The following is a 24,749-nucleotide window of genomic DNA, read 5'->3' as shown; positions in this document are numbered from 1 at the left end:
ATATAGCTGCTGAAACTCTTGAAAATTGTTGAAAAATATTTGTATCTTTAGGTTCCACGTAGCAGTAAACTCGTTTTTAGAACAGCACAAACCTGAAGTTGTAGAAATTCATGTTTCTATGACGCCTGCCATGCTTGCTATACAGACTGCTATTCTGGATATTTTAAATGCGTGTCTAAAGGAACTAAAATGCCATAACCCGTCACTTGAAGTGGAAGACTTATCTTTAGAAAATGCTATTGGAAAACCTTTTGACAAGGTACTCTTTTTCCTTTTAAGCACAGTTTATTATGTTGTAATTTTAAAGAATGCAAATTATTTTAATATTTGCAATGTTGTTAATGGGAATTTGCTGTTATTTTATAATTAAATTGGAGGTCATTTAAAACATGGCTTCTTTGGTTTACTGGAAGTAATAATTTATAGTAAAATATGTGGATTGGCATATAAGCATCACTCTTGCAGTTATATAGTAAGTGATTATCGCAAGTATAATCAAGAAGAAAATAAATAACTTTTTTTACTTTGAAATGACACCATTTGGATATCTACAGGTAGAAGAGTTTTACATAAGAATAATTCATAATTGTACATGAATTTATTGTCTCTTTTATGGAATAAAAAATAATTTGGATGAATTTTCATTATTGAGGAGTATGAAACTTGCTCTGTCTTAAAATTACGTTCTGAATTGAGGAAATGGTAAGACTTCAGTTCCAGGAATTTTTATTCTAATTTTTTATTATAGATTAATATTGCAGATATATAAATGTCTACTTTTCATTACAGATTAATATTATTACAGATACATAAATGTCTAGTATGGAGTTGGAGATCTAGAAAATGCTGACTTTTTAGAAATTCTTGGCAGCTTTTTTGTCATATTCTGATAGAAAGTTCCTGTCTTTTAAACTCTGAATCAATTTCTGTGTCACTGAAAATAATTCATGGTGGTTATAAAAAAGGAAAAAATTTAACTTCTTATGTCTCTGGTTCTTCAAAAAAGTCAGTTTACTATGAAATTTTGATACATGAAACTAATTTTATATATTCTGTTCCTCTGTGCTTAAAGTTTTTTATAATTTAGCCCATGGTGTTTTTTTTAAATCCTTCACAGTCTTTTAATAGTATGTATATATCCCTAGAAAAATAAGCTGTAACCTAATGTGTTCCTTTTGGAAATTTATTTGTTATCCCCTGGTTAGTAACAGTCACTGCATTGTTTTAGATACTCTTTTAGTAGCCATATCTGAATATAGATATGGCATGTGTCTTGTTAAAGTATTTAATGTTTCATAGATGATTTTACAAAAGAGGCATGTCGTTATATAGCCCAGTTTGTTCAGGACAGTCCCAGTATCTACCTGTTGTCCCAGAGTGATTATTAAATAGTGTATCATTTCTTTTCCACAAGTGTCCTAGTTTAGACAATAAACTATACAGTCATTCAGGTACTTCTCCTGCTCATTATTAAATTTGTTAGATAAGATTCCATGCAATGGTACTGCTTTTATATCAGGCTACAAATATCTGATAAAAAATCAGATATAACTCTGTACTTAAAGTTACAGAATCAGCCTGTGAGGGAAACATACCTATACATAGCTGTGGATGTGTAGGTACCTACATAGTGTGTACATAAAGCTGTCCTTTGTTTTAGACCGCTTTTCAGAATCTTAAAAAATAATCAAACTTAGTCCATTGTTAATTTAACAAATATTTTCCACTTTAGAAAAAAAAAGAAATTTTACACCAACAAATTAAGGTACGTTGTTATTTAATTTGGTAATTGTTATTTCATTTGTACATGAGCATCAAATTAAATTTTTCATTTCTTGGTTATACCTTATTTTAGAGGTCAAAAAACTTGATACTTATGTACAAATGAAAGAACAATGTACCTCAATTTGTTAGTAAACCATCATGCTTGGTTTATGCCCTCTGCTTGGTCCGTTTGGATCCCATATCTTTATCCATCCAGGATAGTCGGAGTCAAACTTGGCAGGAATCGAACATGTCTGAGCTACATGCTTAGACTCTGTTCATACAAACAGATAATTGATTATCTGATGTTTATCAGGTGTTTTTTCTCCTGAGAGGAATGTAGATTTCGATAATGATAGATTGACTCTATCTGATCATAGAGATTCTAGCAGTAAGATAGTCTTCTATATTTGAAAATTTAAACATTATTATTAGAATTTTATTAATTAAAATGTTCTAGCCACTTCCTTGAATAATGTTTGGGGTTTTTTATTGTAGTAAAATATATATGACATAAAATTTACCATTTTAGACATTTTTAGATATATAGGAAATAATCCTTTTGAAAGTATGATTTGTATTAAGAACAACTATACTGAACATATTTTAGCAATGTAAAATTTTATTCTTATTTTAGACAATTCGCCATTATCTGGATCCTTTGTGGCACCAGCTTGGAGCCAAGACTAAATCCTTAGTTCAGGATTTGAAGATATTACGAACATTGCTGCAATATCTCTCTCAGTATGATTGTGTCACATTTCTTAATCTTCTGGAATCTCTGAGAGCAACGGAAAAGGCTTTTGGTCAGAATTCAGGTGGGAGATTAAAATACTAATAATACTCTAAGAGCTGATTTGAATAAAGTGTTAGGTTTTAGGGGGAATCAGGTGTGAAACGTGCTATATTCAACTATATGTTATACTGAGATTTCAAATTATGTTTTATGTTCATAGCACAAGGATGTAGGTTTTATTGATAGCTAATGTTTCCGCCTACTTAACTTCTGTTCTGTATAATAATAAATATTCATATCCGTTCTGGGCAATTTTATTTCTAGAAAAGACTGTGTGTAGTACAGGCAGTCCTCAACTTAGAAATAGGTTGTGTTCTGGAAGTTTAGTTGTTAAGAACTTAAAATTCATTTTCCTCAAAGCAAAAGCAAGGGTATATGGGGTTTCATCTGTCAAAGACTGAAGAGCAGAAGAGATTTGTAGGGAAATCTGGCCACCATCTTGATTTCCTACCACGATTGTGGCCACTGTCAGTGTTTGACTAGACCAGTGGTTTTCAGAGTGTGGTTCATGGGCCCCTGGAGTCAAGATTTAATACAGTTAATAATTTGTATGCTCCTTTAGGGACATTCCTAAGTGATGAACTACAGAAGCATGACAGTAAAGAATGCATTGGCTGCCAGTACACTTTCCTGCCACTGCATTGGTTCACACTAAGGCACCAGCAATATTACCCAGCATTGCTTTTACACCAACACCGGAAATGTCAACACGGTGAAAAAAGTCAAATAACGTCATAGTATTATCATGAGAAAAGTTTTGACATCACAGACCCCCTGAAAACATCTTGGGGACCCCCAGGAGTTATGGACTACACATAGAAAACCGCCACTGCTCTAGCCGAACAGTGACAGAGATCACAGTAGCAGGAGGAGGCGTAATTGGTGGGAAAACAGGATGGCAGCCAGTTACATATGTGGGTCATGTGACCGTCAGAGACTATTTTAACCATAAATTGAAGGTACTTCTTTTTGTTTTTTACTTTTCATATTAGGTTGGCTGTTTCTTGACTCCAGCACCTCGATGTTTATAAATGCTCGAGCAAGGGTTTATCATCTTCCAGATGCCAAAATCAGTAAGAAAGGCAAAATATCTGAAAAAATGGAAATTAAAGAAGGGCAAGGTATCTTGTAAAGTCTCTAAATGTGTTTTTTAATTTAAGTATTTGGTGTGGAAATGCTTATCAATTTCAGATCTCCTTTGGCCATGTGAAAAGTGTGTTCCTTTATGGTAAATGTATGTATGTTTGTTATAGGTAATGTGTAAGGTATGTCAAAAGTTTACAGCACAGAAAGTTTCAGAATCTATTGCCCAGGGGTTCCAAATAGCAAATGCCAAATATCGATCAAAAGCATGCTCCATAAAGAACTATATATTGATATTTTTTTAAACTTCTAAGTAATTATTATTTTTGAGTCAGGACGAGGTTGGGGCCTGATTGCATACACCTGTTATCCCAGCACTTTGGGAGGCCAAGGCAGGAGGATTGCTTGAGCCCAGAAGTTCAAGTCCAGCCTGGGCAACAAAGCAAGACTCCATCTCTACAAAAACTTTTTTGAGGCCGGGCATGGTGGATCACGCCTGCAATCCCAGCACTTTGGGAGGCTGAAGTGGGTGCATCACCTGAGGTCAGGAGTTTGAGACCAGCCTGACATGGTGAAACCCGGTCTGTACTAAAAATACAAAAAATTGGCCGGGTGTGGTGGCGGGTGCCTGTAATCCCAGCTACTCAGGAGGCTGAGGCAGGAGAAGCACTTGAACCCAGGAGGTAGAAGTTGCAATGAGCCGAGATCACGCCACTGCACTCCAGCCCGGGCAACAGAGTGACTCTTTGTCTAAAAAAAAAAAAAAAAAAAAAAAAATTTTTTTTAAATGAGCACAGTGAGGTGATGTGCACTTATCATCCTAGCTACTTGAGGGGCTAAGGTGAAGGATCCCTTGAGCCCAAGAGTTCAAGGTTGCACCAAGATATGATCACACCACTGCACTCCAGCCCAGGTGACAGAGTAAGACTATGTCTCAAAAATAAAGTCAGAGTGGAATATTTTAATATCCTTTTTAATTGTTAAGCATCATAAATATACTAGAACCAGGCAAATATGGGTTTTATTCCAGCATCTATCTAGTGGTATCATAAATATCACTAGTTTTTTTAAGGCATGGGATAGGGTTTATGCTTGCTTTCTGCCTAGTTTAAAGGTCTGTTTTAAAACTTAATTGAGGCCAGGTGCAGTGGTTCATGCCTATAATCTCAACACTTTGGGAGGCCAAGGCGGGTGGATCACATGAGGTCAGGAGTTCCAGACCAGCCTGACCAACGTGGTGAACCCTGTCTGTACTAAAAATAGAAAATTAGGCAGGAGTGGGGCACATGCCTATAATCCCAGCTACTTGGGAGGCTGAGGCAGGAGAATCGCTTGAACCCAGGAGGTGGAGTTTGCAGTGAGCCAAGATCGTGCCATTGCCTCCAGCCTAGGCAGCAAGAGTGAAACTTAGTCTCAAAAAATAAACAATGGTTTTTAAAGAAAACTTAATATATTGTTGATGTGTTACTGTTTGAATGCTTATAGAAACAGAAAATTTAGTTGTTGTCTACTTTTATCCATGTTCAGGATTATGAACGTCATGGGGATTTTGGAAATAATAAATACTGTCATTCTGTACCAATGCCTTTATTTTGTAGAGCTGCTTATATATAGTGTCACAGAAACTGCTAACACAGAATGGTCTCTCATTCGTGACATGCATATAACCTTCTACAAAGGCATTTTGAAACCCATATTAATGGTTTCAAGTGTCTTTCATTTTCACCTTAAGTAGATCTTTTACTGGAAAGCAGATTCCATCTAACAGTATAAAGAAAGCTTAAAGAAATGGGCATATAGACTCATGCTCGTGTTATCTGTTGTTTTAAAGCCATTGGAAGACTTTATGGGTAAATATTAGCACACAGAATGAGATATTTTTATTTCTCTGCAGAAACAAAAAAGGAACTGGTCCTAGAAAGCAACCCAAAGTGGGAGGCACTGACTGAAGTACTGAAAGAAATTGAGGCAGAAAATAAGGAGAGTGAAGCTCTTGGTGGTCCAGGTAGGAAAAAAGGAGATGAAAACATGTGCTTTCAAAATCTATCAAATGAGTCCTGATTTAATTAGCTCTTTAACAGTAACTTGCTATTTTATCTATAAAATGTAGGCAAATAAATGGCAAAGGAACGCTGAGATCCTAGTGGCAACCTCATTTCTGTTCATTTGATGTAATTTTCTCCAGGTTGAATCATTGTATATTCATGAAAGCAGGTTTTTTCAGTAGTTGGGTTCTTAGGACTTCTATTTAAAGATTGAGTTAATCTCTACACATATTCGCCGAGCTTTAAATCTGGAATCGCCAAGGAATAAACTAATGGGTCTCCTGTTTTATATCCTCAGCCAAGTATCTTTCCAAAGAAGCCTCAACTCTTCTATCACTTTAGGATGTAATGAGCTGATACAAACTGAAGACATTGTCTAAACTGGCAAAGGAGACTAAGACAATTCACAAAAGAAAAATCCATTTGGAGTTAATTTAGGCACATATAAGATCCTCTGGAAAAGAATATATTAATTTAAAAGAACTTCTTTAAAGCCACCATTATACCACAGTTGTACTTTCGAAAGATTAAATAGTCTGGCTTCAACTTTACTCAAAAGATTTAAGTCATCTTACCAGAGAGGAGAAAGCATTTGATCAATACCTAAGACACTTTTTAAATAGATTGTAGATTGTGGATCTTTAATACCACAGGGTAAGATGTCTTCCCTTCAGGTGAAGGAATATGGGGGCACAGGGAAACTAGGAGGACACGCGAGGTAATAGTAACATAATGTTGTTTTCTGTTTTCAGGTCAAGTACTGATTTGTGCAAGTGATGACCGAACATGTTCCCAGCTGAGAGACTATCTCACTCTTGGAGTGGAGGCCTTCTTATTAAGGCTCTACAGGAAAACATTTGAGAAAGATAGCAAAGCTGAAGAAGTCTGGATGAAATTAAGGAAGGAAGACAGTTCAAAGAGAATTATGAAATCTCACAAAAGACCCAAAGACCCCCAAAACAAAGAACGGGCTTCTACCAAAGAAAGGACCCTCAAAAAGAAAAAACGAAAGTTGACCTTAACTCAAATGGTAGGAAAATCTGAAGAACTGGAAGAGGAAGGAGGTGTCGAGGAAGGATATCGTCAAGAAATAAGCAGTAGCCCAGAAAGCTGCCTGGCAGAAATTAAGCATGAAGAATTTGATGTAAATTTGTCATCAGATGCTGTGTATGGAATCCTGAAAGAACCCCTCACTATCATCCATCCACTTCTGGGTTGTAGCGATCCCTATGCTCTGACAAGGGTACTCCATGAAGTGGAGCCAAGATACGTGGTTCTTTATGACGCAGAGTTAACCTTTGTTCGTCAGCTTGAAATTTACAGGGCAAGCAGGCCTGGGAAACCTCTGAGGCAAGTTATAAAGAATCAGAGCTTGCAATTGCACTGTTCTTTAGGATTTTACCCAGAAACTATACCAGTTGCGTGTTAGTTTTCTTATCTTTAATATTCATTATGATGCTGGTTATATTTATGAAACCTTACTTTGCTTCCTGATGAATCTGGGAAGTTGGATAGGAAGGATGCCAAGCGTTACAGCAGAACTACAAACCAGGGGACTGCTCGTGTTCTTGTTATGTGCTGCTGTGCGCTCTGTTCTTTATTCTTTGGGCATTGGTTTGAAGTTTATGGGGTGCTGTATCTGAAAAAGTCTAGGAAATGCATAATATCCTAATTTCTACCAAAAGTTAATATAACGGTGACTCGGCTAAGTAGTTTTAATCTTCTAAAATGTCTTTCTTATAAATTTTAAGAAACGACTCTAAATTACATCCACACAAAATTGAAGTGTTGGGGGAATTACCGTACCAGGTTTTCTTGAGTTTCAAGAAATACCAGATGAAACATCTACAGAAATAATCAGATGAGAAAGTGATGCCTCCCAAAGAAGATAGTGTTCTGGCTTTCCAATTATCTGAGGGGAAATAAACAGCAAAATTAATATCCTGAACTCAGTCTGAACCAAAAACAGAGCCAAAAGAAACCTACCCCTAGCATTTTAACCAACACAGCCTTTCAGAGTAGAGATGAATGGAGGAGCTGGATCAGAAATAATGCAGGATGAAGAGATTAGATGAGGCTGGTAAAATAATTATAGGCTGGTAAATTTTTTGTACTTTGCTGTTGATCAACTTTGTAGATAGCTTATGTACACCAAGCTTCTTTCTTGCCTGAGAACAGAATAGTGTGATATTTGGGAACAAAATGTCAGAATCAGAAGAGACCTGGGAATTCAACCACTCATTCTATCAATGGGAAACTGAGGCCCAGAAATGGTGACTGACTTGGTCTTAGCCACATGGCACATCCGTGGGAGAGCTGAGCCTCTTGACTTATTACCCAAAGATCTTTTCTCTGTTTACACTTCAAAGAATTATCATCCGGGAAGATAACAGCTAAAAAATAACCAAGGCTCAAAAAGGAAAATAGCTTTGATTGAAGGTGAAGCAAACAGACAGAGGAGGTGCTTAATTCAGCTCTCTTAGCAAAAAGCAAGATGGAAAAGCAGGCCTTTTTTTTTTTTTTTTTTTTTACTTTTTTTGATTCGAGACAGAGTCTTGCCCTGATGCCCAGACTGGAGTGCAGTGGCGCAATCAGGGCTCACTGCAGCCTCAGCACCTCTGCCTTTCCTCGACTCAAGTGATCCTCCCACATCAGCCCCAAGTGGCTGGGACTACAGGCATGTGCCACCATACTCAACTAATTTTTTTTTTCTTTTTTTTTTTTTTTTTTGTAGAGATGGGGTCTCACTATATTACCCAGTCTGATCTTCTGAGCTCAAGTGATCCTCCCACCTCAGCCTCCCAAAGTGCTAGGATTGCAGGTTTGAGCCACTGTGCACAGCCTAAAAAGCAGGCCTTTTTGAAGAGAAAATAGATCCAGTTATTCTTTGAGATGCCTAATATAATCCCTATGTCTTCTGTGCCCATGTATTTATATAAAATGTATGATGGCTTTGTTCTGTTAAGCAATGAATAAAAAACACTTTCATAAGCTGGTTTTCATAACTACTATCCAACTTTTTAAATGATCGTTTGGCAGAGGTGCAAAGAAAGAACTGGAGAAGCCTCTAAGATTTGTGGGGTTTTTTTTATTTGTTTATAGTTATGAGGAAAGAATTATTCTATCCCTCTAGTTATATTTCACTGTTTACCTAAACTCTTTTTTTCCTTTTGATAAAAGAAAAAAAAAAACAAAAAAGCCCTGTGTGGTAACAAAACCTTTAACCGGTGGGGTTTAGGCAGCTTAATTTGAGCTAGTGTGTGATAAATGAAACCTTTGATTCTTAGTCAAATATTTATTATTTTAACACTCTAGGTTGCTGATTTCAAATGTTCTGCTGTTCCTTTCAGGGATTAAAAAGGCTATTTTTCCAACCTAAAAGTTCTGTCTTAACACGCAGGGTTTACTTTCTTATATATGGAGGTTCAACTGAGGAACAACGCTATCTCACTGCTTTGCGGAAAGAAAAGGAAGCTTTTGAAAAACTCATAAGGTAATACACAGAAAATCAGTATGAAAGCCGAAACTAGATTGGAAACCTTTTGGGGTTTGGAGGCTTTTCTGGACAGAGGAATGTGGGATAGCCCTGCTCAGGAAGGATGGGGCGGGGAGGATCACGGGGAGATAAATGAGCAGTCTCATTTGTCCTCCAGTGTATACCTCGGCACATGCTTCCTTCTTCTCTGCCCCCTTCCTCCTTCATCTCCAGTTGCTTTTCAGTGGTTTGTTTAATAGAATATTAGAAATGTAACAAAGACAACTGTTTTTCTTTTTATAAAGCAGTATGACAAAACACCAGAAATGAAGCTAAAATACTGCTTTTCTAAAAAGAATATGTTAGTAAATCTCCCTCCTCCCTGCCTTATGCACAAGATTCTCCCCTCCTTTGAATGATTTTTTTTTTTTCTCCTTGTAAAATTTCCTTTGTCCATGTATAGGTGGCTGCTTTATGTTTATTGGGAAATGCTTTTACAACACAGCCAGTTATAATCACCGTCAATAGAATCACTCTGGGAAAATATTTCTTAGAGAGTGTGTTGTTTGTCTGGACATACACATGTGTATGTTTTTAAGAATGGGTATCTGGTACTATTCCAAATCTAAGTATTAAATTCCTTGCCATTTTACGAAAGGAAAATGTTGAGATACTCATAACCTGCATGGCTACCTCTTGCCCTGAAGGAATGCACGAAATCTGATAACTGCCCACTAGGGATATTTTCAAGGACATTGCAGCCTGGTGTGGGAAGATAGGCCAGATGATCTTTAAGAGCCTCAGAAACCAGGGCAAGGGCTGGATGGGGCATCACTGAGCTGAGCCAGAGAAAGCTGGACCAGCAGAGACCATGGCCTGGACTGAGTGTGGCTGGGCCAAACCAATCTTCCAAGCCTTGGACACTGGTGCAGAAATTATTTTTAGCAGTAGTCAACCTGCCAGGACCCTAGGCCAAATTTCAAAATGGACAACCATTCTACAGTGCTGGCTGCGGGTTCTCAGTGTATGTGCAAAATATACACATAACCCGGTTAGCCCAGCAGAAGAATTCTTAGAAATGGCAGTATTTGCTGAATCAGGTGCATGGAGTCCCATGATGGGGGTCAGCATTGTACATGGGCAGTCCCTGTTTTTCTTTTGCATCCTCTCGAAAGGCAACGTGCCTTGGCCATGGATTCATCCAGCTACTAGTCATATAAATATTGCTCATTCCTCTCAGCCTATGAAAATCTATTTTCTGCTAGTATGCTCTATGGAATTGTTTATGTCGTATACCTGGGTGTATATATTTTTCGAAAACATGGTTCAGAAATTGTGTTATAACAGACCAGGCATTATACCAGCCACCTTTTGTTGTTACAGGGCTGTTTGCTCTTCTCTGTCTTACTCTTTGTCTTCTAGACCTTCACTCCCTGAGGCTCAAACAGTAAACATATTTATTAAGCATCTGGTATGTGCCAGGTCCTGTGCTAGTATTAAAGTGCTGAGGTTACAAGTGATGCAGAAAAAGCCTCTGGCCTCCCTTTAGTGGAAAATACAGACGTTAAATGATTATAAATATTGTAATAAGTTTAAGTGTACAGAGTGCCACTGGCTGCAAAGTTAAAAGAAGAGGGTGTAATAGGAGAGTGCATCAGAGACCTCACCCAGACCACAGGCTGATCAGGAGCCGCTTCCCTGAGGAAGTGATATTCAAGCTGATACTAGGCAGATGGGGTGGGAAGGGGGTTATGTTGAATAAAGGCGTGTATGAAGACTCAGAGGTTCAAGAGGCCCTGTGAAGGATTTAGGACTTCACGGGCAGTAAGACTGCACTGAAGCATTCTAAGAAGGAAGGTGACTTAAGCATGTTTGTAAAGGGCCTCTCCGGCATCAGCTGAGGAATGAGTAAGTGTGGAAACCAGCCAGAATGCTGTTGCAGTCATGTGATGAGAAAAGGTGGTAGCCAAGATTAGGTTAATGGAGGAAAAAGGACAGATTTGAGAGATATTTGGGAGATAGAATCAAAGAATTGGTGATACTAGATGTGGGCCTGTACCTCCTGACCATTACTTCATTTTTTTTGAAACAGCCGTTGCCCAAGTTTTTGCTAATTAAAATAATTGTCACCTGGATAGAAATGAGTGCACAGAACTAAAATATTCAGATTGTGTTTTTGGTGTTCATGTCAGGGGTCCCCAAGATCATCCTCAGGCTCGATGATTCGCTGGAATTCACAGGAGTCAGAAAAGCTGTTACACTTGCAGTACAGCTTCTTCCAGCAAAAGGATACAGATTAAGGCTGTATGCAGTGGCTCATACCTGTAATCCCAGCACTTTTGGGAGGCCAAGGCAGGCAGATCACTTGAGGTCAGGAGTGTAAGACCAGCCTGGCCAACGTGGTGAAACCCCGAAAAATGCAAAACTCAGCCAGGAGTGGTGGCGCATGCCTGTAATCCCGGCTACCCAGGAGGCTGTGGTGGGAGAATCACTCAAATCCCAGGAGGTGGAAGTTGCCATGAACTGAGATCACGCCACTGCACACCAGCCTGGGCAACAGAGTGAGACCCTGTCTCAAAAAAAAATTAAAAAAAGAATACGGATTAAAATCTGCAAAGAGAAAGGGGACATGTGGCAAAATCCAGGAAAAACCAGGCCTAAGGTTCCAGGTATCCTCTCCCAGTAGAGTCACATGAATGTACTTAATCCTCCCAGCAACAGTGTGTGACCACACATGCAAAGTGTTGTCAACAGGGAAACTCACCTGATCCTTAATGTCCCAAGTTTTTGCTGGAGCTGAGTCACATAGACACAGAGTGCCTCAATGACTGGCTTCAGCTCTTCAGACTCCAGCCCCCAAAGCAACAACAGACATTTACCATAAATCACATCGTCAGCATGAACTATCTGATCCAAGTGGCACCTTGTGGTTCAAGGCCTCAGGCATAGAAAAATCCTCTTATCAGGCAGAATACTCCATGGGCTCAGAGCTCATCTCCCAGGAGCTGGCCAAGAGCCAGTGTTGAGCAGAGAAGCCTTTCTTGGAAACATGAAGAGTTTGAGCAGCCCAGGCCTGCTGAGTTAATCTGCACAGTGTTAGAGCCAGTGAGCCTGATAGAATGGGAGAAAGACATCACCTGAGTAGGTGAGTTTCATGTTTCACCTGTCTTCGTGCAGCTGCCTCTTCTCCAGTGCATCAGGGACTCTAATCTAGAAAAGAGCACTTTTAGTAGACGGTAGTAAGATACTGGATCCCATGACATTCCTGATATACACACATGCTTCCACACATCAAAGGGCTCAGTGACGAGATGTAGATTAGCCTTATACATACTGGAAAACCTCACTCAGCAGAACCTGGAACATGGACTCTCTCCCACATTTCAATCCATACAATAATTTCTGCACCAGGTTTTAACATAATTTTATCTATTATCTGGCATAATTGTTTTTAATGCTTTCAGTGGTGATTGTCTACTTGTCATAAATAAGATTTTCCCATTTGACCCAGCAGTCAATCAGATGGTTGCACTATTTAGAATCTTAAGATATGGCTGGGCCCCGTGGCTCACACCTATAATCCCAGCACTTTGGGAGGCCCAGGCAGGAGGATCACCTGAGATTGGTAGTTCAAGACCAGCCTGACCAACATGGGGAAACCCTGTCTCTGCTAAAAATACAAAATTAGCCAGGCATGGTAGCACATGCCTGTAATCCCAGCTGCTCGGGAGGCTGAGGCAGAGAATCACTTGAACCCGGGAGGCAGAGGTTGTGGTGAGCCGAGATCACGCCATTGAACTCCAGTCTGGGCAACAAGAGTGAAACTCAGTCTCAACAACAACAACAAAAAGAATCTTAAGACACTTACTTTCCCAGGAAACTTGGGAAATTTGAGAGGTGCTTCTTTTGCAAAGCAAAAACATATTTGAGGTGCATTGTTCAAAGAACATTTGCACCGTGCCTGTGCTTGGAGAGAAATTTAATGTGAAAATAAGACTGTGCTTTTACCAAGACCTCCACGGGTGATGTTATAAGAACAATAGCAGTTGTGACTCTTTAAAATAACCAGAAAGGAACAAATCAGGTGAACTGACAGTGAGAGGATTGTTTAGCTGGATTAAAGACCTGTAGATTACAGATAACAAGTAAAAAGGAAAAGGTTATGCTGCTAGATATCAATAATAACATGCTCCCTGGGTAGAAAGTAATAACATCCTCAGCATACATAGCTTTGAGGAGGTTACTGCTTTTCAAAGAAAGCAGTAAGATTATTTGAAATTTTACAGTTTGACAATATGATCATGAAATGGGCTAGCATGAGGGCTTAAGTAAATTCTCATTGGAAGAGACTTCTAGTTCAATGCCACTTTCCTGTGTTGTCATAGGATTAGGTTGTACAAGCTATTCAAATACCATTGAAGACTGGGCTCAGTAGCTACCTCTGTAACCCCAGCACCTTGGAAGGCCAAGGCGAGAGGATCGCTTGAGCCCAGGAGCTCAAGACCAGCTTGGACAACATGCGAGAACCCGTCTCAATTTGTTTAAAAATTAAAATGAAATACATTTTAATAAAAATATCATTGAAGGCGCTAAAGCAAACAGGAAAGCTTGGGGCCTTAGATTAAGCAGAAATAGGAATCTGAATTTTTTAATTACTATTTCTGCCTGTCACATAGGGGAACTTGGATAATTATGCTGCATGTTGGAAGCAAGAGACTGACTATTTATAATTATGGTAAATTTCTGCTAAATTGAATTACTGGTTAGGAAGGCTTATTTGCTTCATAGTCCAGGTTTCATCTCTGGAAAATATTTTTTCTCAGATTTGACTTGTAGTTAAGTTATAACATTTAGTAGTAAACTAGCTGCTGTTTTCTGTAACTATTAATTGAAACAATTGTGGAATCATTTGAAAGCAAATCTTCAGTATTTTAGTATAATCATGGATAATTAGACAATGAGATTACCACATTACGAGAAAAGTACAGTAATAATAATAATACCTAACATTTATGTACTGCTTACTAGGTGCCAGGCACTGTTCTGAGTGCCTTGCATATATTATGTAATCCTCATAACAGTCTTTTGAGGTACGTTTTTAAATTATTATCCTCATTTTACAGATAAAGAAATTGAAGCACAGAGCCATGAAATTACTTACCTAAGATCACGTGGCCAGTAAATGGTCTCAGATCCACACACTTTGGAACCAGAATCTTTAACCCACTAAGATTATTACACAGATTACAAATTCATCAGGAAATTGGGATGATCCTATGTGTGATATATAGCTTAGGCAGTGTTAACAAGTAGAAATATAGTGTCCTTTGACACAATGAACATAATACTACTAAATGAATGTTAAATAAAAATATAAGAGCAATAGCTTTTTTTAATGGTTTGCGCTTTGTCCTAACCAAAGTGCAACAGACAGAATGGAGTGGTAATGAGTGGCAGCAAGAGCCATGGCCATTGCAAAGGGCTTTTCAGCAGGTAGCACTTGAGTCTGGTATTGAGAATAATGAGAAAAAACATGGAACTGGAACCATTGCCTGCCCCCTTGTGATCCACTTATAAAATGTTGTACTAATAATAACTTTACATTTATAGGTCGTTTGAAATAGTATAAAATTTAAAATTATTATTTCTTTAGTAGTATCTTTTAGTGATACCCTGCTCTAAAATATTTAATCAGAGTGGTTAAAGAATTGGACCATCTGATTTCATTGCCTCTAATGGGTATGTTAGTCAATTTTCACACTGCTATGAAGAAATACCCCAGACTGGGTAATTTACAAAGAAAAGAGGTTTAATTGACTCACAAGTTTCACATGACTGGGGAGGCCTCAGAAAACTTACAGTCATAGCAGAAGGGGAAGCAAACTTGTCTTTCTTCACATGGCAGCAGGAGAGAATGAGTGCAGCAGGAGAAATGCCAGACACTTATAAAACCATCCGATCTCCTGAGAACTCACTCTCTATCCCGAGAATAGCATTGGGGGAAACCACCCCCATGATTCAGTCACTTCCCACCAGGTGCCTTCCAGGACACATGGGAGTTATGGGAACTATTAATTCAAGATGAGATTTGGGTGGAGACATAGCCAGACTGTATCAATGGGAAAATCTTGGTGGTTTTAACCCTTGTTGAAATTAACTAACACTGATGGTTCCTCTTCTGTTCCCCTCACCTTTGTCTCTTTTATTGCAGTTCCTCAATTCCAGTCTTTCGTTTTTTTCTCATATTTGCTTTGTTTCCTCGACTCACTTGCCAACCCCACGAGGGAAGAGACTCAGCTTATACATCTTTTCTATCATACCTGGCAGAATTAATTATAACATATCTTACCAGTTTGGAAAAATAAGGCTACCACAAACCTGGCTTACTCTTTCTGTGATGATTGAGGATCTTGTCATGATGTGGTTCCAAATTGCGAATCTTCTGATTGTACCATCCTCTAGATCTACCATATATAAGATATGAGCCATCTTAAAGACAGGAATTCTTTTGTGATCACAATTATATCCAAAGTACCTAGAACACCATGCAGGAACACTCCATAAATGTTTTTCAGTAAATGCATGAGCAAGTAATGAATGCTGCTTCCAAGGCATAACCTGAGCTATTGATTTTTTATTTTAATCTCTGATAGAAATTTGATTTCTTGTATCGATTTCAAAATCTTGATCTTGGTTTTTCTTTAAAACTCAGGATATTTAATGGGACCACCCACCTGGAATTTTCAAAATCAAAATTCTATCATATGTGCATTTTTAGTTTCTTAATGATTTTTAAACATTCCTATTTATGATTACCCTGAAAACGTTTGAATATAAATGATTTACTTTTTAACATCAATAACACTTTAACCTTACAGTCTCAGGAATCTCTTGGTGGCATTTCTTTACATGTGACTTTTTTTTTTTGACATGCTTATATTGTTTCTTAAATATTTGCATAGAAAATCAAAATAAACAACTGCTTTTTTTACTCTGGAAAAATCAATAATTAGTACCCGATTAAGGTACTTTTTACCTTAACTTTTTCTACTTCCTTTACCCATCACTTGTCTTGGCATGTTTACTTCTAATATATTCCTTGCTTTTTTTTCTCTTACTGCCATCGTCATGTAGATCATTTTCAATGCTACAATTTACAAAAGATAATATCTAGAATTTTGAAATTAGTTTCAAAAGTTGACAATGTTTTCTTCCACAGGGAAAAAGCAAGCATGGTTGTCCCTGAAGAAAGAGAAGGCAGAGATGAAACAAACCTAGACCTAGTAAGAGGCATAGCATCTGCAAATGTTTCCACTGACACTCGGAAAGCCGGTGAGTCCTATACCTCCATTGTCTACAAACGGGGCTGTGAAGTTCCAGAGTTAGTCTGCTAAGGCTTGGTCTGTATCAACAAACTCTTAAAAATGGGGGTCAGACAAGGAGAGGGTGTGTGCTTCCCTACTCTAACCTCAGCTCTGCCATTCACTAACCACGTGTCCCCATAGTGAAGGCACGTTGTCATCTGCAAATCATGTGAGGTTGAGTTCTAGGCATCCCAGCTTAGAATGGGTTATGGTGCAGCATTGCCTTTGCATTTGGTTGGTTGAGACTCAGAATGTACTTTGCAAATAAACTTTGGTAAATGGTGATTAGGTTCTTATCTCAACCTAAAAAGCCAATTTAGGCTGGGCTCAGTGGCTCATGCGTGTAATCCCAGCACTTTGAGAGGCTGAGGTGGGCAGATCACCTGAGGTTGAAAGTTTGAGACCAGCCTGACCAACATGGAGAAACCCCGTCTCTACTAAAAGTTCAGAATTAGCCAGGTGTGGTGGCACATGCCTGTAATCCCAGCTACTTGGGAGACTGAGGCAAGAGAATCACTTGAACCCAGGAAGCAGAGGTTGCAGTGATCTGAGATCGTGCCATTGCACTTCGGCCTGGGTGACAAAACTCTGTCTCAAGGAAAAAAAAAAGTTAATTTAACTCAGTGTACTCGAAGGAAGATTCTCCTTTCCCCTTGGGTGTATACATAGGTGGGAGTTGTTTAGGGTGCATACACCCCCCTCTCCTTCCGTATTCATTTCTTCTTGGTAGCTCCCCAGATCCCTGGTGTCTTGTTGCATTGCGGTGCAGTGTCCAGACTATGGCATGCTACCAAGACCTGCTGAATTCCAAGCACACTGTGATCCAGAAGTCACCATTTTACCATTCCCCAAATTTCAGCAGCAGCTGATTTCAGCCAGGTGGCATGAGAAAAAGCAACATGATTGAGTTGGTGTAACCTTTGGTGAGGCCAAGTACATTTAAAGCAGTGGGTGTTAGATTTTTTTTTTTTTTTTTTTTTTTTGACGGAGTCTTGCTCTGTCGCCAGGCTAGAGTGTGGTGGTGCAATCTTGGCTCACTGCAATCTCCGCCTCCTGGGTTCAAGCGATTTTTCTGCCTTAGCTTCCCGAGTAGCTGGGACCACAGGTGTGTGTCACCATGCCCGGCTAATTGTTGTATTTTTAGTAGAGACGGGGTTTCACCATGTTGGCCAGGATGGTCTTGATCTCTTGACCTTATGATCCGCCCACCTCGGCCTCCCAAAGTGCTGGGATTACAGGCGTAAGCCACCGCACCCGGCCGGGTATTAGAATTTAGTAGACTTTAGAATAACCTCGGATGCTTGTTAAAACTGTAGATTCGGCCAGGCATGGTGGCTCACGCCTGTAATCCCAGCACTTTGGGAGGCCGAGGTGGGCGGATCACCTGAGGTCGGGAGTTCGAGACTAGCCTGACCAACATGGAGACAGCCTGACCCGTCTCTACTAAAAATACAAAAAATAAGCTGGGCAGGGTGGTGCATACCAGTAATCCCAGCTACTCTCAAGGCTAAGGCAGGAGAATCGCTTGAACCCAGGAGGCGGAGGTTGCCATGAGCTGAGATTGGGCCATTGCACTCCAGCCTGGGCAACAAGACCGAAACTCTGTCTAAAAGAAAAAAACTGTAGATTCATAGCCCTCAGTTCATAGAAATTCTGACTCAATGGATATGAAATGGAGCCAGCAGCTCGGGGGCTTCTCATGGAAGTGGTTTTTGGACCATACTTTGAGAAACAGTGCCTCAGAGCCTCTGTGTCTTGTTCAGAGAAAATTCTTTGGAAAATCAACAAGGTTGTTGACATCTCATGAAGAACTACAGAATGTAAGGCAATATGAAGGAAGATAAATTGGAGTGTATAGGGACCACAGAGAGCTATTCGTAGAAGCCTGTCCTTAGAGGTCAGTTCTCCACACCTTCATATTAGTTGCTTATGCTGCTATACTGAATTACCACAGACTTAATGGCTCAAAAAACAGCACACATTTTATTGTGTTACAGTTCTGCGGGTTCAAAGTCCAGATGGCTTTCATGGGGCTAAAATCAAGATGTTGGCATGGCTGCATTTCTCCTGGAGTCTCTAGGGGAGAATCCCTTTCCTGGCCTTTTCCAGTCTCTAGAGGCCATCCGAATTCCTTAGCTCATGGCCCCTTCTTCCATCTTCAAAGCCGGTAGCATAGCATCCTCCATTCTCTGATCATCCTACCTCCATCCTTCACTTCTCAGAACCCTTCAGCCTACCTAGATAACCCAGATAATCTCCCAATCTCAAAATGCTTAACGGAGATACATCCTGAGAAATGTGTCATTAGGTGATTTCGTCATTACGTGAATATCACAGAATGTGCTTACACGAAGCTAGACGATCTAGCCTGCTGCACAGCTAGGCTATGTGGTGTGGCCTGCGGCTCCTGGGCCACAAACCTGCATAGCATGTGACTGTACTGAATACTCCAGGCAACTGTAACACAGTGGTAAGTATTTGTGTATCTAAGCACATCTAAACATAGGAAGGTATGATAAAAATACAGTATTGTGATCTTATGGGATCACTGACTCACATGCACTTTGTCATAAAATGTTATTGTACAGCACATGCCTATATTTATAGGTTGTGGGGACAAGAATGTCGACATCTTTGGAGGGTACCATTATTCTGCCTAGAGCAGCCCTTGATACTTAGAAGTGTGATCCTTAAACCAGCAGCATTAGCATGACGGGGATTTTGTTATAAATGCAGACTCTTAGACCCCTTAGCTCAGACCTACTAAATACAGAATCTGCTTTGTTTTTTTTCTTTTCTTTTTCTCTTTTTGAGACAGAGTTATGCTCTTGTTGTCCAAGCTGGAGTGTAATCTCAGCTCACTGCAACCTCCACCCCCTGGTGTTGGAATGATTCTCCCACCTCAGCCTCCCAGGTAGCCGGGATTACAGGCATGCACCACTACTCCTGACTAATGTTTGCATTTTTAGTAGAGATAGGGTTTCACCATGTTGGTCATGCTGGTCTCGAACTCCTGACCTCAGGTGATATGCCCACCTTCGCCTCCCAAAATGCTGGAATTACAGGCATGAACTACCATAACTGGCCAGACTTTTTTTTGGAGACAGTGTCTTGCTCTGTCACCAGGCTGGAGTGCTGTGGCCCAATCTCAGCTTGCTGCAACCTCCGCATCCCAGGTTCAACCTATTCTCCTGCCTCAGCCTCCTGAGTAGCCAGGACTACAGGTGCGCACCACCACGCCTAGCTCATTTTGTATTTTTAGTAGAGATGGGGTTTCACCATGTTGGCCAGGATGGTCTCGATGTCTTGACCTCATGATCCGCCCGCCTCAGCCTCCCAAAGTGCTGGGATTACAGGTTTGAGCCACCACACCTGGCTCAGAATCTGCTTTTTAACACACCCCAGGTGGCTCATGTGCATGTTAGAATGTGAGAAGCTGTGTTCTAAGATATTTATGTTTTCCCCAGCTTCTTCCCTTTCCGCATGTCTGGACTCATTGATGTAAACACAATAGTTCCTAAATCACTAGACGTAACTCAGTGAGCATTTTTACCTGACTACTATGTCTGCTATTTTAAGCATCTGCTCTTAGGCTTTGTCCTGGGAATTGGAAATACATTGACCAACAGAATGTGGTCAGTGCAGTAATAATGGGCTATAAGGAAACTACAGAGGGGAGACTTTAGCAGATATGATGGATTTATGAATCATTGCAAATAAGGAACTACTGATAGACTCTAACTCTCTTATTAGCTCTGTTTCATTTAAGGGAAATCACCTCTACTTTGTAAACAAATCTTTTTGAAAATACAGAAATTATATGAAATATTACCATGTAGAACGATGTAACCATCCATCAGAGTTAACAACAGAAACATCGATTTTTAGATTTTGCTATATTCCTTTTTTGAGGGTTCTTCCCAGTGATATTACTTACTTTTTCTCTGTAGGTGGCCAGGAACAGAATGGTACACAGCAAAGCATAGTTGTGGATATGCGTGAATTTCGAAGCGAGCTCCCATCTCTGATCCATCGTCGGGGCATTGACATTGAACCCGTGACTTTAGAGGTTGGCGATTACATCCTGACTCCAGAAATGTGCGTGGAGCGCAAGAGTATCAGTGATTTAATTGGCTCTTTAAATAATGGCCGCCTCTACAGCCAGTGCATCTCCATGTCCCGCTATTACAAGCGTCCTGTGCTTCTGATCGAGTTTGACCCTAGCAAGCCTTTCTCTCTCACTTCCCGAGGTGCCTTGTTTCAGGAGATCTCTAGCAATGACATTAGTTCCAAACTCACTCTTCTTACACTTCACTTCCCCAGACTCCGGATTCTCTGGTGCCCTTCTCCTCATGCAACGGCAGAGTTGTTTGAGGAGCTGAAACAAAATAAGCCACAGCCTGATGCGGCAACCGCACTGGCCATTACAGCAGATTCCGAAACCCTTCCCGAGTCAGAAAAGTATAATCCTGGTCCCCAAGACTTCTTGTTAAAAATGCCAGGGGTGAATGCCAAAAACTGCCGCTCCTTGATGCACCACGTTAAGAGCATTGCAGAATTAGCAGCCCTGTCACAAGAGGAGCTCACGAGTATTCTGGGGAATGCTGCAAATGCCAAGCAGCTTTATGACTTCATTCACACCTCTTATGCAGAAGTCGCATCTAAAGGAAGAGTTAAAAAGTGAACAATGGGGGCTGTTTTCTTATCCCATGGCTGTGCTTTTCAGCTGCTCCTTGCCAGACATCATCGGTTGTTATTAATTATTAGTTTGGTATTTCATTCCTTTCCAGTGCTCTTACTGATTGTGTGGGGGACCAGAAGCCAGGATTCCTCTCTGAACTCTGCAGTTAGGCATCACTTCAGCTTGCCCGTGCCTGCTCTTTTCACTCCCTGCACAATCCATGCCAGGCTCAGCATATTCCTTTTTAAATGAGATCTCTCACGATCAGGTAAAGTTTCTACGGAAGGTAGAAAGACACGGAGGGCGCAGGGAGGGAAGAGAGCAGGCATAAGAAAGCTACCATTTTCAACAGTCCTTGTTACCTAGTGCAACATAAATAACAGTCTTAATTGTGCTTCATACCAGTGCCCCGCGGCTCTCAAAATCTGTTCTTTGCTGTTGTATCTACTGGACGCTTGAACTGATGTTTGTGTAGGAAATCATGTTCTCACCCTCTGTCTACAAAGGAGCCTTCTGGAACACTGAGAAGGAACATTTCTTTGCCATTCCTGACCAGTTCTCTCTATCACTTTTTCTTCAGCTCCATGCTTCTGCCTGTCTGGTCTAAGGAAATTTTATGGAGCCTTCCTGTTACTAACTCAAGACAGCCACCTCTAAAACTGGCTGCCTAGTCTTCTAATGACCCAAACATATGTAGCATGTACTTCTAATGACCCAAATATATGTAGCATAACTTCATTGTAAAGTTAGTATTTTTAAAACATAAAATGAATGACCTATTTGTAAAAGTTAATGGTGAAGGGGCTCTTAGAATTCTCAATTTTTACACATATTCAGTCTCCTAATACCAGAGATCTCTAAGCCCAAATGGCTAGTTATAGAGTTTTTTAAAGACCTCCTCGTTTCCCAGCTCTCTCATATCCTAAGACACCAGCACCATATCCTCTAGAAATACAACCTAAGCTCACCCTCCTGTGATTCTTCATTTCTCACAATCCTATGCCAGGGTGGCTCCTTTCTTCTCTGTGTGAGGACCTAAATACAAGCCAATAAGTGTCCCACTAAGCTTTTAAGATTTGGTTTTCCTGCCTTGAGATATAAAGGATTGTAGGTAAATGAAAGATCAGTGCATGGGATATATAAAAATTCAAAAGAAATATATACACTTAAAAATCCATAAAGTAAAAAAATCCCATTCTAAACCTCCTGATTGATTTAAGTTGACTTTTTATTTTAGTGTACATATAGGATATTCACAGCATCTTTGTGCAATTTTTAAACTTTTATATTTAAACATTACTAAGTTGGCTATTGTTCACATGTTTAGAAAGAGTAGTAAATTTTCTACCTCAGGGGCTGATGTAGACGTCAGTTCTGCTAGCTATATCACATATTTTAATGTTTTATCAATATCAGCTATTTTTTTTGTTTGCTGTACTATTTGAACTAATAGATGCTGGATCATGTAATACAAAATTGTCTTCAACTTTAACAACATTTTTTTTTTTTTTATGAGACGGAGTCTCCCTCTGTTCACCAGGCTGGAGTGTAGTGGCTCAATCTCGGCTCACTGCTTCCACCGCCTTCCAGATTCAAGTGATTCTCCAGCCTCAGACTCCTGAGTAGCTGGGATTACAAGCGCGCACCACCCTGCCCAGCTAATTTTTGCGTTTTTAGAAGAGATGAGGTTTCACCATGTTAGCAGGCTGGTCTCGAACTACTAACCTCAGGTATTCCACCCCGCCTCAGCCTCCCAAAGTGCTGGGATTACAGGCATGAGCCTCCATGCCCAGCCAACAAAATTATTTTTAGCTTTCCTTTTTGAACTGAACCTCTCATATTGGCGTCTTGATTTATTGGTACTTAACAGTATATGTGGATTTTGAACTTTACACAAGGGTACTACAAGAATGAATTGAGGGGTGTCAAGAACCAGATTGGTAGAACTCTGTAAGATGATGTGGAGAGTAAAGAGAAGGACAAGAAATAAAAATTAGTTTAAGGTGGAATAAAGATTTGGGCTGCTAATTTTTTCCCAGGATTCAAAATATACCCCCTAGAATAGAAAACAAAAATTTGAATGATTACAACATTGTCATCAACATTCTATGTTGTATATATTGTTGTATTGAAGATAGTTCAGAGTATATTAAAATAGACCTACCACTTCAAATGGTAATGGTTATTATAATGTCTCTTTACCCTCTTCGAGTACTTCTGCTTGCAGTATGTAGTCATTTTTTTCCTTCTGGTATAACTCCACTTGCCTTTTATTGTTGTTTCATTATATAAAAGGAAAATCTTAACATAGCATATTGTGTGAAAGGGGTTTCAGTCCAAGTTAGTTTTCAAAAATAAAAATAAGGTCTTCTTTACCCCACACCCCAAACGGAGTCTTGCCCTGTCTCCCAGGCTGGAGTGCAGTGGCGCAGTCTCGGCTCACCGCATCCTCCACCTCCCGGGTTCAAATGATTCTCTTGCCTCAGCCTCCGGAGTATCTGGGGTTACAGGCACACACCATCACGCCCAGCTAATTTTTGTATTTTTAGTAGAGACAGGGTTTCATCATGTTGGCCAGGCTGGTCTCCAACTCCTGACCTTGTGATCCACCCACCTCAGCCTCCCAAAGTGCTGGAATCAGGCATGAGCCACTACACCCAGCAAAAATAAGGTCTTTTTATTGCTACCATTTTCAACAGTCCTTGTTACCTAGTGCAACATAAATAACAGTCTTAATTGCACTTTATACCAGTGCCCCATGGCTCTCAAAATCTATTCTGTACTGTTGTATCTGCTGGACGCTTGAAGACAGGTGCACTGTCTTGTATGTATTTGAATTAGGAACAGTAATTTCTAATGAATTCTAAAATGGTCATCATAAATGAAAAGGCTCTCGCTACCACTTCCTCTTCCAACTACATATATTTCATTGTGTTTCCAGTTTTGGAAAGTTTTCAATACATCAAGTGTTTATTTAAATTTTTCTACAAATTTTTTTACAATCTAAGTATCTTTGGAAAAGGAACTAGAGACGCATGCAGTTGCAAAATTAATAGTTTATTTTCCAGCATCATTTTATTAACTTCACTTTTTTCTCTCAAGATAGTAAATATCCAACTTATGAACTCATGTTTAGCTCTTTCAAAACCTTTTTTAAAAGCTAGATCAGCATTCTATTTTACAAGTTTTTTGTATAAAAATGTGAACATGAGATATTATGAGAAATCATTTTATGTTTCACTTAAATCATAGTGCCTTTTTTGATACTTCCTTAAAATTATGCAAGAAGAAATCATTTTTAGTAGTGGTCATAAATATTATCCATTTGGCAATAAGTTACTATTTCTTCAGTCTGAAGCTCAGCAGACAATATGTCTACATGTGTTTGAATACATCTGGATACAGTGTCCCAGCTCATGAGAGTCTGAAAATACTCTCATTCCTTAAGCCACTAGGACATGAAGAGTTAAGTCTACATTTGGTTGCATTGAAATCCCACAATATAGAACGAATAAATGGCCTTTAGCAAGAAAACCTACAC

At 39.7% G+C, this 24,749-nt stretch overlaps 1 protein-coding gene across 2 annotated transcripts in view; it reads left to right on the top strand.

Annotated features, from left to right (window-relative positions):
• Positions 1-23,217, top strand: part of ERCC4 (ERCC excision repair 4, endonuclease catalytic subunit) — a 32,116-nt gene extending 8,899 nt beyond the window's left edge. For both annotated transcript variants that reach the window (XM_032242726.1, XM_032242727.1), the window contains exons 4-11: positions 52-259; positions 2,402-2,582; positions 3,553-3,681; positions 5,538-5,648; positions 6,441-7,038; positions 9,089-9,181; positions 16,383-16,495; positions 20,478-23,217. In XM_032242726.1, coding sequence (XP_032098617.1) covers positions 52-259; positions 2,402-2,582; positions 3,553-3,681; positions 5,538-5,648; positions 6,441-7,038; positions 9,089-9,181; positions 16,383-16,495; positions 20,478-21,211 — 2,167 coding nt within the window. In that variant the 3' untranslated portion in view covers positions 21,212-23,217. The remainder of the gene's footprint in view (positions 1-51; positions 260-2,401; positions 2,583-3,552; positions 3,682-5,537; positions 5,649-6,440; positions 7,039-9,088; positions 9,182-16,382; positions 16,496-20,477) is intronic.
• Positions 23,218-24,749: the final 1,532 nt, after the last annotated feature.

The sequence above is a fragment of the Sapajus apella genome, unplaced genomic scaffold, assembly GCF_009761245.1.
Source record: "Sapajus apella isolate SASKATOON/1434 unplaced genomic scaffold, GSC_monkey_1.0 scaffold51, whole genome shotgun sequence".
Taxonomy (NCBI): domain Eukaryota; kingdom Metazoa; phylum Chordata; class Mammalia; order Primates; family Cebidae; genus Sapajus; species Sapajus apella.
Note: the sequence above shows the minus strand (reverse complement) of the source record. Positions and strands in the feature narration are given on the sequence as shown.